A 13625-nucleotide genomic window follows, 5' to 3' on the forward strand; every position below is an offset into this window, starting at 1 on the left:
GATTTTGCTTGGGATAATGTTAAATTCAATTTGAGTTTGAATGAATTTGAATAAATTTGGTTTGGATTTCAAAGGAATTTGGATTTAAATTTAAGGGGATTCGAATTAGAATCGCATTGAATTCAATTGTGATTTTGGTAACACTTAACAAGATTGGAAAACTCACGAACGAGCTATGTGAAATTGCAAAGAATCAACCGCCTGAAACGGCTGTCATCCCCATATAACTGGAGTGAAGCCAAACAATTGGGTGCTGCGCGTAGTGCTGATTGGAATAGGCTGTTGCATTAAGGACATACTTGTTAGAATCCCAACATGGCCGCCACAATGGCCGACTTTGGCACCTACTCACGATTTCGAGAGCACAAATCTCTTCGTAAACAAAACCAGCGCACCTGATCTTTTTATTTGATGCTTATTACATGTGAGCAAGCACAGAATAATATAATGCACTGTTGTTTGGAGCTTGCTTTTTGAGATTTGTGCGTCTGAAGTTCTGATGTACTGTTGAAACGGGATTATAAGACGTTTGTCCTTAAGCTGGGAACAGTGATTTTTTTTTCTGCGGAAGCAGGCGCTATTTCCACACTTAATTAACTTCTGCGTTGTTTTGAATGAGTTGAATGTATTTATTTCCATGTGTTCATGTATTGTAAATTTTACAAAGAAGACAATGCATTGTATAATATGTGAAAACTATCGTTTCACAATTATAAGAGTTTATCTTAGTACGACAAAGTCCGCTTTCGCACGTAGTGAAAGTGTGCAGAGCCTGAACATTCCGAAAGTTTCGTAAACACCTGGCGCAACATCGAACGTGGCGGCTTCAAAAACTAGTACTTTCTTCAGCGGGTTTAAAGAACGCCAGCTAATTAATATTTTGTGAAAGTGCGATGCAGGAAGACAAACATGCACAGTAACATGAAGCCGAAAAAAAAAACTATGATAAAAATCTTATTGAGTTTGGATTGGATTTGGATATGGGCATCGATGTGATTTATATGATCTTCAGATTGGCCTTTGGATTTTGTATGGATTCCAATGAATTTTGGATTGGATTGGAATTTAAATTGAAATAAACAGGATGCAGATACCTTTAATTTGAGTTTGAACACATGTAGCTCGAATGTGAATGAAGTCGGATTGTATCTGAAATTACTTTGAAGTGGGTGTGGATACCAAATTGATTAAGCCATTTTACGAACCGACAACAATAGGGGTACTCACTAAACAGATTAAATTGCTACGTAAGCCATGATTTTCTGCTTATTTGAAATGTTTCATGATTTTGCGAATGAAATAATCGAAGATTGCCTTGGTGATCGCGACGTTTAATCAGTTTAATCAGTTTACGCTGTTAAGTGAATCCCCCTAATGTTAATGATGATATTGATTTTTACGTTATGACTATCTCCTTTCAAACTTGTATTCAATATGAATTCAATTTTAGTTGGAAATGAATTGTGATAGGATAAGATTTGGATTTGGCACGAATTCCAATAGGTGTGTAAGATCGATTTCCAATAGATTGAGAATAAGATTTGGATTAAACTTTGAACGGACTTTAATAATAATCGTATTGAATTTGAATTGGGTTTTGGTTGGACTTGTCAAGTAGAAACAATTTTATGAACAAGCTATGTAATAAAGCATAAGAACGCCAACTAACCAATATGAGAGTAAAACTTGGGAAATAACGCAATCCATGTCGGAAGATGTTTATCTGAGGGAGAAACAAATCGCTTCAGCGTGTGCGCAAAGTTAAATGAGAAATTCAAAATCTAAAAATTGTGGGATTTGTTTGTCATCATGTTGAGAAATCTCATTTGATCGGAGTTTGGTTTGTGCTGAATAAACATGCACTTGAAAAAAAACTTGAATATGATTTGGATTAAAAAATAGAACGGACTTGGATTTTGATTGGAATTTATTGGGACTGAATTTGTGATGTAAAACTGTTTGATTGAGACTAAACAAAGATTGCTTTATGACATAAAATGAATTTTACGTTAAAAAAAAAAAAGTAATAATTAATATTAGATAAAGAGTAAACTATTCTATAACTTTGAACAACTTTTTTCATTCGGAAAATATTTATAACATTAAACATTACCAAATATTTGGAGAGTAGAAGAAGGGGCGAATGTAGTAGATAGAATAAGTAATAAATTAAGATAAAATTATAGGAACGATTCATAAACTGATATGCATATAATCTCGCATGTGGTTCAAAAAGAACAAAACAGAAAAAGATATCTTGGAAAAAAAAATAATAAAATAAAAACTATTACGATCAGCATTTGCACCCACTGTGCCACGAATAGAGCAAAGACGTCACCGATGAAAATCGAACGACACGCGGAACGACATCATGTTATCCATCACAAACGGAACACGTTTGTGTCGGGCATAAATATGCCTAATCGGACAAAGTTTCTTCAGTTTATTGGCAGATATGAGGCGAATCACATCAGGAGCAGAATTGGACCAGGAGCAGCAGACGAGGAGCAGCGGAACCAGCCGGGATCTCCGTTCCGGCAGCGGGTAAGCGGGTGGCACCGCCCCCTGCTAGCCGGAGCGTCGAGGAGCAGCGGAGCCAGCCGGCATCTCCGTTCCGGCAGCGGGTAAGCGGGTGGCACCGCCCCCTGCTTGCCGGAGCGTCGAGGAGCAGCGGAACCAGCCGGGATCTCCGTTCCGGCAGCGGGTAAGCGGGTGGCACCGCCCCCTGCTAGCCGGAGCGTCGAGGAGCAGCGGAGCCAGCCGGCATCTCCGTTCCGGCAGCGGGTAAGCGGGTGGCACCGCCCCCTGCTTGCCGGAGCGTCGAGGAGCAGCGGAACCAGCCGGGATCTCCGTTCCGGCAGCGGGTAAGCGGGTGGCACCGCCCCCTGCTAGCCGGAGCGTCGAGGAACAGCGGAGCCAGCCGGGATCTCCGTTCCGGCAGCGGGTAAGCGGGTGGCACCGCCCCCTGCTAGCCGGAGCGTCGAGGAGCAGCGGAACCAGCCGGGATCTCCGTTCCGGCAGCGGGTAAGCGGGTGGCACCGCCCCCTGCTAGCCGGAGCGTCGAGGAGCAGCGGAGCCAGCCGGGATCTCCGTTCCGGCAGCGGGTAAGCGGGTGGCACCGCCCCCTGCTAGCCGGAGCGTCGAGGAGCAGCGGAGTCGACAAGAATGTGTCGGCATTTTGGTCGACAGACTATCAAGGTCACGACAATGGCGCAACAGGTAGGATTGTTAAAAAAAAAAGAAACGATAGAAAAAATGAGTTCCGGTGGAGAAAGACGGAACTTAAACTAAAGATTTGCCTCCGGTGGAGATAGACGGGGTGCGCAAAGAAAATGAATATACGAGTTCCGGTGGAGATAGACGGAACTCGAAGTAAAAAAAAAAAAAGTTGCCTCCGGTGGAGATAGACGGAGAGAACAAAGAAAATGAAGATAGAGTTTCGGTGGAGATAGACGGAACTCGAAGAAACATTTTGCCTCCGGTGGAGATAGACGGAGAGCAAATGAGAGACACAACTAAACGGTTTTTCGTTGGAGCACGACGAAAGCTTGAATAGCTATGTGGCCTCCGGTAGAGATCAGAACAAGAAAAAAACAGTTTTGTTCGATATTTCCTATGATGTAAGAATGCTTGAAAACTACTCAAATTTAAAATGAAGGTGAAGACAAGAATTATTTTTCTATAAAGAAGTAGAAGTACGTTAGTATTTAAAGGAAGTATGAAAGTTCAAAATTAGTAATTGATTCTCGTGAGTGTCATCGTCAAAATCTTGAGATTTCTATTAGGCTGGATTGAGATCGAACCAATATTGTACGGGTGAAAATTTGGGCGAAATTGATTCGGAATTGATTGAAAGTGGATGTGGATTGAATAGAATCGAGACCTGAGCGATTCCAAGCAACAGCATCAAAATTAAGGAAAATTTTTAATTCATGATTTTCTATTGAACTGAAACTTTGCACAGTTTTTCAGTTCCATCTAAATCGCCATTTTTCGATATCAAATTTTTATTTAGAGCCACGACTAACTTTTCAAAAGGGTGTATGTGAAAATGGTTCAAAAATATTCAAAAATATGCACAGCAAAAACGGATTGTTCGATTGTTATGAATTTTTCAGCAAAGTTAGATAGCTAAATGGTGATTTCTAAGAAAATATACACTGTGAAAAAAAATCTATTTTATCATTGAAAAACATCATTTTTGTCACAAAAACTCAAATATCTCAAAACCCTATCTTTTTACCAACTTGAATTTTTTAGGGAAAACGGTCCATTGTATTAGCAATCTACCATAAAAATTTGGTGATGGTAAACTAATAAACAAAAAAGTTATAACATTTCAAAAATTTCACAATTTTTACATTTAGTAAAAAAAATTTTTCTGTGTAAATTATTTCGGCCGGGAATCGCGATTTGATGCTGATTTTATTGTTCAGCAAAGTTAGATAACTAAATGGCGATTCCTAAGAAAATATACACTGTAAAAAAAATCTTTTTTAACATTAAAAAATATCATTTTTGTCACAAAAACTCAAATATCTCAAAACCCTATCTTTTTACCAACGTAATTTTTTAGAGAAAACGGTCCATTGTATTAGCAATCTACCATGAAAATAAACAAAAAAGTTATGACAATTCAAACATTTCACAATTTTCACATTTAGTAATAATTTTTTTTAGTGTAAATTATTTCGGCCGGAAATTGAAGTTTGATGCTGATTTTATTGTTAATGGCCTTGCGTGAGTAAAACAAGTTGTTTTTATTATATATTAGTTCTGGAACGGAGATGCCGGCTGGCTCCGCTGCTCCTCGACGCTCCGGCTAGCAGGGGGCGGTGCCACCCGCTTACCCGCTGCCGGAACGGAGATCCCGGCTGGTTCCGCTGCTCCTCGACGCTCCGGCAAGCAGGGGGCGGTGCCACCCGCTTACCCGCTGCCGGAACGGAGATCCCGGCTGGTTCCGCTGCTCCTCGACGCTCCGGCAAGCAGGGGGCGGTGCCACCCGCTTACCCGCTGCCGGAACGGAGATGCCGGCTGGCTCCGCTGCTCCTCGACGCTCCGGCTAGCAGGGGGCGGTGCCACCCGCTTACCCGCTGCCGGAACGGAGATCCCGGCTGGTTCCGCTGCTCCTCGTCTGCTGCTCCTGGTCCAATTCTGCTCCTGATGTGATTCGCCTCATATCTGCCAATAAACTGAAGAAACTTTGTCCGATTAGGCATATTTATGCCCGACACAAACGTGTTCCGTTTGTGATGGATAACATGATGTCGTTCCGCGTGTCGTTCGATTTTCATCGGTGACGTCTTTGCTCTATTCGTGGCACAGTGGGTGCAAATGCTGATCGTAATAGTTTTTATTTTATTATTTTTTTTTCCAAGATATCTTTTTCTGTTTTGTTCTTTTTGAACCACATGCGAGATTATATGCATATCAGTTTATGAATCGTTCCTATAATTTTATCTTAATTTATTACTTATTCTATCTACTACACCTAGAAGCATCTTTTAAGTGATTAATGCATGTTTAAGATTTCATATAGGGTACCCATCGAGAATTCTTCAGGAATCGCTTCAAAAATTCCCATGGGATTTTTTCTAAGAATTTCTTAATTTTTTCTTCAAACAAATCTTTTGGAATTTCTTCAAAGATCTTATTAGGAACCTATGCGAAGGTTTTATCAATCGGATAAAGCAGTCTTTGCTTAATTTATTCAATAATTTCTCCAAGAGCTCTATAGAAGATTTCTTTTGGGCTTTTTCCAGGGCTTGCTTTAGGAATTCTACCAAGGATTTATCAAAAATTGTGAAAGAATTCCTTCAAAGAAGCCTTTAAACCCTCCTAAACTTTCTTCATGAGTTTTTCTAAAGATTTCTTTATTAGTTCATCCAATAAATTCTCTTGCACTTTCTTCAAAGATTCAACTGATTCTAATGAAAAATTGTAAGAATGCTTTCAAGAATTCTCACAGAAATTCCCCAAAGAACAGTGGCAAATAAAAAAAACTACTGGTACTCCTTCAAACAATTTTTGTGTTTTTTTTAGGAAATTGTTTGTGAATTTCCTTAGATTTTCGGAACTTTCTTAGGTAATTCGTTAAGATTTTTTTCGGCCGATCCATTGTAAATGCTTGTTTTTTTTTTTAATTCACAAGAGAGTATCTCATAAAATCTCAAAAGTAACAATAGACGGAAATCCGTGAGGAATTATCAAATAAAATTTCCACTGAAACTACCGAAGATTTTTTTTTGAGAAATTAACGGAGAAATTTTCTAAAATTGCCGCCCCAATTAACGAATTAACTAAGGAATTTTCAAAGTACCTGCCTAATGAATTTCGAAAGGAACTATTGAAAGAATTACAAAAGTCAAGTTAATTAGCAAAGGGACTGCCGTTGAAACTACCAAAGATATTTCTGAAGGGAATATCGTAGGGATTATCTGAAAAATTTTTAAAGCTATCGCCCAAAGAATTTCGAAAAGTTATGCCGTAGATATTTTTAAAAATAAAAGCCTAAATCAGTTTTGAATATTATTGCCCAGAAACTTTCGAATGAGTTACCGAACCAAATTTCAAAGGAACTGCCGATATAGTTTTCGAAGACAAAATTCCAAGAAACCCCCAAAAATATAAGATTATTTTTGGGGGTTTCTTGGAATTTTGTCTTTGAAAACTATATCGGCAGTTCCTTTGAATTTTAGGATCAAATCCAATAAAAATGGCTAGAAGGATTTCCAAAAGTTTTGTCAAAAAAAAAAAACTTCGCCAAAGGTAATATAAAAAATTTCCACGGGGTAGCTCACAGGAAATTCGCCGAATGCATTTCCAAAGTAAGTGATTCCCAAGGTAATTACCAGAGGATTTTTCAAACGAATTGTCAAAAAGAAAAACCAGCGAGAAGTTGTAAATGGAATTTCCAAAGAAATTCCTGTAGAATGAATATTCTGAAAAAGTTCGCAAAGCCATTGCTGAAGCATTGCCGAAAACTTATCAAAGAAGTTTCCAAAGGAACTAACAATTTCTCAAAAGAATTGCCGTAGAAATTTTCAATGAAACTTGTAACAAAGTTTCTAAAGAAAAATCTCGAAAATTTTTACCAAAGGAATTGCGAACACAATAGCTGAAACAATTGCCAAAGAATTTCTTTAAAAATAATGAAGGATGTCTGTTACGAACAAAATTTGCTAAGCATACATTTTTACTCGGGCACCGCACGCGCCCGACGTCGAGCCAACCGTCGTTGCCACGTGAGCGGGCTGCCGTCGTTGTCGTAGCAATTAACGAGCCAACCGCAATCGCAGCAAGCGTGGGCTGAATTTGAATTTTTGAGATAGAAGTGGAAATTTTCTCGTGCGGACAGGACGCGCATTGTCGAAGCTTAGAATATAAAATTAAATTGCAAAGACATTTGTTTTTATTGTAATTAAACTTGTAATAAATTGAATTAGTTAAAATCAAATGTGCAATTCGTGAGTCATAAAACCCGAACCGTGTGAAAACGTGTCTCTCTGTGGCGGAAAAGTTAGTGCGAAAACCTAGTTTTGACGGTGCGCGACTGTTGAGCTAGGCGATTAGCAATTTGAAAGAAGTCGAATCTGGTGCTTCCCCCCAACACGCTGCCAAGAAACCACACATCCGCCTCGCAGGTGAGCACTGGCGATTTCGAGGTCGAGCGAACCTTCTGGAACAATGTCGAAATAGTTTCCAAATAAATTTTCAAAGATATTCCCTAACGAATTGCTGCATGGGTTTCCAAAGCAATTACTGAAAAAGATGCAAAAGAAATTTCCAAAGGAAAAATTCTAATAAAAGATGTAGAAGTTCTTTCAAGAATTCTCAATAAAATTCGTCTAAGAAATTTAATTGAATTTTATTCAATGAATTCTTAAGGCATTCTTTCGAGGTTCCCATCTATTGATACCAATAAGGATTTACTTAGCGATAACACCAACTTCGTCCGAATTTTCTTCACGAAGCTTTCAAGATTTTTTTCTAAGGATTTCATCAAGCATTTGTTCTAAATTAGGAACTCCAAGAACTCTTTCTTAGATATCTTTCACGACTCATCTAGGAATAACTTTAAGGACTTCTTTACAAATTCCTCCAAGATCTGTTTCGAAAGTTGCTACAGCGTTTCCGATGGAATTTCTTCAGTAATATGTATTCCCAAGAATTTCATAAAGAGTTTCTTAAATATTTCAACAAACGATTCCTTTGGGGCTACCGCACATGATCCCTTGAGCAAATTTCTCAGAGGAATTATTTAGGAATTCTTTTTTGATTTGTTTTTAGAACTGCAAGAATTCTTGTTGCAATGACACAAATGGTTTTTCTTGAAGTCCTTTCAAGGATTTCTTACGAAGCATTGTTCAAGCTTTTCAAAGATTTCTTCAGAAGTTCTTCCAATAATTGCTGTATGAAATCGTCCAAAGATTCCTTAGGCATTTTTTTCAATTGCCCTTTCACGATTCGATCATGAATTCTTTAAGAAGTTCCAGTGAAGACTTTTTTACAAAGATTCCTTCAGGGTTATCTCAACGTTTTCCTTCAGATAACCCTGCAAGGGTGAACACATTCATTTCCAACGGATTCCTGCACAAACTCCCTCAGGGGGTCTTAAAGAAATTCCACCAAGGCTTCCATCAGAAATTTTTCCACGGAAATCTATAGAAATTGTTGTGCAAATCAACATCAACGAATTTGAGAGGAATTATTTGGGGTTTATGCCATTGATTTCTTTGAAAAATAATCTAGGCATTCCCCAGCATTCCCTCGTTTGTGGTACTGAATCTGCATTGTTATTCGACTAGACTTCCAATGCATGCTAGTATCACATGGTCTGCCAAATGCACATCAAGCAATCTAGTAGGCGCGCAAACTGTCGTCTCGTGCGTCACTATTTCGCGAACGTCAAAGTGTAAACACAAGTTCCTGGGGGCACCCGCTTGTCCACAATTATTCCAAGCTCCATGTTTGGCGATCCTGCCAGGAGAATAACGAATCTTCTGGGTGATGACAGGCGGGTGCAGACCCGGACGAGAGTGCTCGTTTGTTTTAGTACGGTTTAGTTTTCCTGGCGTGTGTGTGAAAAAAGTTAGTGAAAATGGAAAGTGTTCCGGAAGATCGGAAAGGATGCCTAGAGCAAACGGCCTAGGCAGTGGTGAGTAGGGTAAAAAATATAATTTGGACATGTATATAATTTGGCCATGCACTGCGATGTATGCCTTGTTCCGTAGAGCTAATAAAAGTAGATGCTTCTGAATATCGATTATTGGATCAAACAGACCCTATTCTGATGAATTACGTTGAAAATACGCTTAACAATTGAGAATTTACTTCAAAATTATCGAAAATGTTTCACTAAAACCCCTCAAATGCACTGCACAGGTATGCTAGACGACATACACTACACAATCACATACAATACATATTCACCTCAAAATTGTTGAATTGATAATTGTAAAAAATTTAAATGCCTTATTGCAATGAAAACTGTTCAATAAAGAAGCATTGGGTAGCCAATCTCTTAACATTCATCTAGAACGCCTAAAATAGGTGGTGTCCAAAATACATTACAAGTTTCCTACTGTAAATATATTTTGGTCATCTGACGAACTACATGGGGATGCTGTGCAACTGCATACTTGGAGGCGTTTTATAAATTTGATTATTTACAAGAAACTATTTGTTAATTCTTGCTACTTGCATGATAAAGCAGTATTGATGGCTAAACATGGATATAATTGCCCTGTCCATATTATATACACTACCCGTCATAAGTACGGACTCACAAAAAGTATTGCAACAATATTGCATCACCCTGACTCACCTCGGTATCTCCAAAACCTGAGGACTTACAAAGATGCTGTCTTCAGCAAAGTTATTCAGGAGCCAAAAAGCAACAACTTTTCTGAAGGCGGCATTTTTGTAGGTGAACTGGTTTTAGAGATATCGAGGTGAGTCAGGGTGATGCAATATTGTTGCAATACTTTTTGTGAGTCCGTACTTATGACGGGTAGTGTATACCTGAGGGTGTCCAAAACATGCATATATTCGGTGTCCAAAATGCAATTCTTACAGGCAATCGGAAATTGTGATTTCCTCAGCACAAAATGCTTACGTTAAGGTTTTTGTCACCAGGATCGCAAAGTACAATCATATTATAAGAGTATTGGTAACTTTGCAACATAATTGGCATGGGGAGCGTTAGGGGATTTCTTCTTTCTTCAGACAACATGGAGAGAAACATCATGAATTATTTCACGTTTTTAAGATACGTTACATAAACACTGCTGTTATTAGCTCAATACGATAAGTTTATTTATTTATTTGATTGCGTGTACATATAAAAAACAAAAACAATTCTGCACATCTTCAACGAAAAACACAGAAGAAATCATATTTTGTTCATGAGATTTTTGGCCTCTAAGTCTATTTAAAAATGTCCAACCCTGTTTTTGGCCCTGGCACTGATTATTTGGTGTTAAAAGAAGCATGTTTTGTTATGATGATGCTTTACAGGTTTACATTATGGGATGTTATGATAAAATTGTCGGAGTGAAGACTTGATGTTGTTGATCAATGTCTTCATAATTCGAAGGATTATTTCCAGTTGTTTCCGTTGCCAAACTCAAACTTCCTCCACGATCAGTTAGTTCTCGATGCAACAAAAGAAGAGTGAATGGTCGTAGTGCTAAATTAAATATCGCAAAAACAGCTGATAAAATAGCGCCTTTACTCGGGAAGTACAATATAATGCCGAATAAATCCAATAGGAACCCAATCACATTGATAAAGCACGCCTAGAATAGAAAAATAAATAAAATGACCAATAACTTAGAAACTAATACTTTTTGAATTTCACTCACGATTTGAACAGCATCTGATGATTGCCTTGAATGTATTGCCCAAAACAACGTTATGATAAATATGATATTATAAAACTGATATGCTGCGGGCAACCAATAGCTGTTCAGTGCTGCAGCAATTAAACATGTGTGAATCAATGCTATCAGCTAAAAATAAGATTTATAAGAATTGAAAACAACTAGAAATAAAAAAAAAACTACCTTGACTCTTGTATGTGGAGTATTTATAGCACTTTGGACATCCATATCCGATAAAATTATGATGTTTTGATAATAGTTTTTGCAACGTAGTAAACAACAAGATTTATTTTTTAATACTTCATCTCAACTTTCTGACATTTGCTACTACGCTATTGAAAGAGATTCCAAATGTTTTGATTCACTTACGAAAAACCCTGCAAGGAAGTGTCAGAGTGTGTGTGTGAAAGAACCCCCGCGCAAATTTCATATGTAGTTGTGAATAGGCCTTTTCATGCGACCAGATCGAGCGATGTGTACTAGCACAGGTGTGGTGCATGGTGTGGTAATCTACTATTTTATTCCTATGGCGTTGGTGGTCCATATCGAAAGTAAGTACCGCACAGTGATCAAAAATATCTTTTTTTTATTTTGTTACTCAACACATTTGAATTTACGTTTGGGTATTTTAAATACCCAGTGCTATGGTGATTTATTGTACAAGAGTTTGGTGAGAAAAATGTCGGTCCAATTGTAGTTGAATGTTAAAATGTCACAATACAGTAGGTACGTACTGTATTGCTTATCGAGAGAAACCGTCCAGCCTGGTGGAGTGAAGAAGACAAAAAATACTTGTTCCGCAATCGTCAAACTGCTGCACACTTGCAACAAAAATAAAATGTCAAAAATTTGAATTATGCTACACCAAGTTCAGTTTAAAAATAAGTTACATATTGTAGCAGTTATTGTGATGACTTAAACCAAAAATGGAAAATTTTTCATTTGCAACCGAATGAGTGAGCGCTTTTTTGCGTGCACCGAGCACTTTCACATTTGCGGAACAACTGCGGCGGTCGAAACCACCGCAACCCCGTTGGATTTTTTCCGCAATAAAGTCGACTTCTAATTACCGCAAGAGAAACTACACGTAACCGCAAATTAGCCCAAAATTAACTTTTTACACACTCAAACATAATCTGACATGATATTTCTTAATGGCTGGCATACCAATTTCAGTACTTCTTCATTTTTTCTACTTTTTTAATTGATTTCCATTGAAAATTTAACTCCTTTTGGTCAAAGGATGTTACTGCAGTTGCAGTTATGTGGCTTTTAGACACTTACTGTAGACTGTTTACTGTACTGCCCGAATAAAAAATACAGTAGAAAAACCGAACGTTGTATTGTAACAGTACTATTTAGAACCATATTTTTACAATAGACACCACTGTAAAAATAAAAATACAAAAACAATAAGATGTAATGTAGACACCCATACCGTGAATTGTAATAGTAGTTTACGCAACAAGGTGCAGAATGAAGATTTTTACAGTACGAGTCGTACATTTATCCAACGAGGCTTGCCGAGTTGGATAATTACGACGAGTGCTGTAAAAATCGAGTTCTGCATCGAGTTGCGTACAACGTTTTTTGCAATTTCATAAATTACTATTAGAGGATAGTTTATTACCAGAACTTTTTCATCAAACTGCACACTGATGTATATAGCCATGTTTATGCAAGTCTGATCATAGCAAGTTATACTGTGCAGTTTTCACAATTTTTTAAACCTGTGTCCAGAAAGCATCAAGAAGTTGATCATAACTGAAAACAGTGCTGTAATGGTTCAATACGCAACGCAAATCAGTGCTGTAATGAACCATTACAGCACTGCAGTTTGGTGTGGGAAAGTAGGCCTTTTCCTGTCAGATTTGCGTGAGGTAAAACAGCCTATTACGATGAGAAATTGCAAAAATAAGATTTTTACAATATATTATACAGGTTGTTAAGTATCGTAACAATATAAAAAAATATTTTTCCCCATATATATTTTTTTGCAAAACCATACATTTTATTGTTAAAGAATTGTTCAAAATACTGATACGTGGGTTTAAATATACCATACGTTGTATGGTACATGAATGGTTTCAAACAATAAAATGTACCGTAAATAAATTGTTTTTAATTGTAATTTCACTACTGGTTGTACATTTAATCAAATGGTTTTGGAATGGTTCTCTTTTGTTATGTTGTATTGTTTTACATTACATAAGCCATATATAGTTATATTATCTTGTCATTTTCCTTCTCTTAATGGCATCTTAGGCTTACTAGATTTATTAGAATGCGCTTTGGGAATTCTCCAGAGTGTTTTAGATAACCCTTCATATATAGGATCGCTCACGTCTAAGTCTGAGTAGTCTCTGATTGCATTAACAGTTGAAGCTTAGGCTCCCTTTGCCCCACCAGCCAGATAACCGGGTTTTGCAAACTAAGCATTATTTGTGGCAACACTATGAGCGGCATGATGGAACTATGCCGAGCGTGCTAAGTGTTATTAGACCACTAATGTAGTTGCATGAAGTGGGTGACGAGGTACATAAGTATCATTACAGCGTGCTTAACCGTTATTGCAATATTGAGGCACCAGTTTGACTAAAGTTTGAAACACATAACAACTCATGAGAAAACTGTCAAGTTCGATTCAAATATAAGTTAGGTTAAAAAGCGAACCCGCAGACGAACCTATATTAGAAGTCATTTCAGTGTTCAGTCCAGTCCATATGTTAAAGATGGCTCTAC

At 37.8% G+C, this 13625-nt stretch overlaps 1 protein-coding gene across 1 annotated transcript; it reads right to left on the reverse strand.

Moving 5' to 3' along the window:
• Nucleotides 1-10292: 10292 nt before the first annotated feature.
• LOC109420443 (type-1 angiotensin II receptor-associated protein-like) lies at nt 10293-11111 on the reverse strand. The gene is made up of 3 exons (XM_019694787.3): nt 11067-11111; nt 10866-11012; nt 10293-10799 (listed from the first exon to the last, which is right to left on the reverse strand). Exons 1-3 carry the CDS (start codon nt 11109-11111, stop codon nt 10536-10538), a joined length of 456 nt encoding a protein of 151 aa, XP_019550332.3. The 3' UTR covers nt 10293-10535.
• Nucleotides 11112-13625: the final 2514 nt, after the last annotated feature.

This window comes from Aedes albopictus, chromosome 2, assembly GCF_035046485.1.
Source record: "Aedes albopictus strain Foshan chromosome 2, AalbF5, whole genome shotgun sequence".
NCBI classification, from domain to species: Eukaryota; Metazoa; Arthropoda; class Insecta; order Diptera; family Culicidae; genus Aedes; species Aedes albopictus.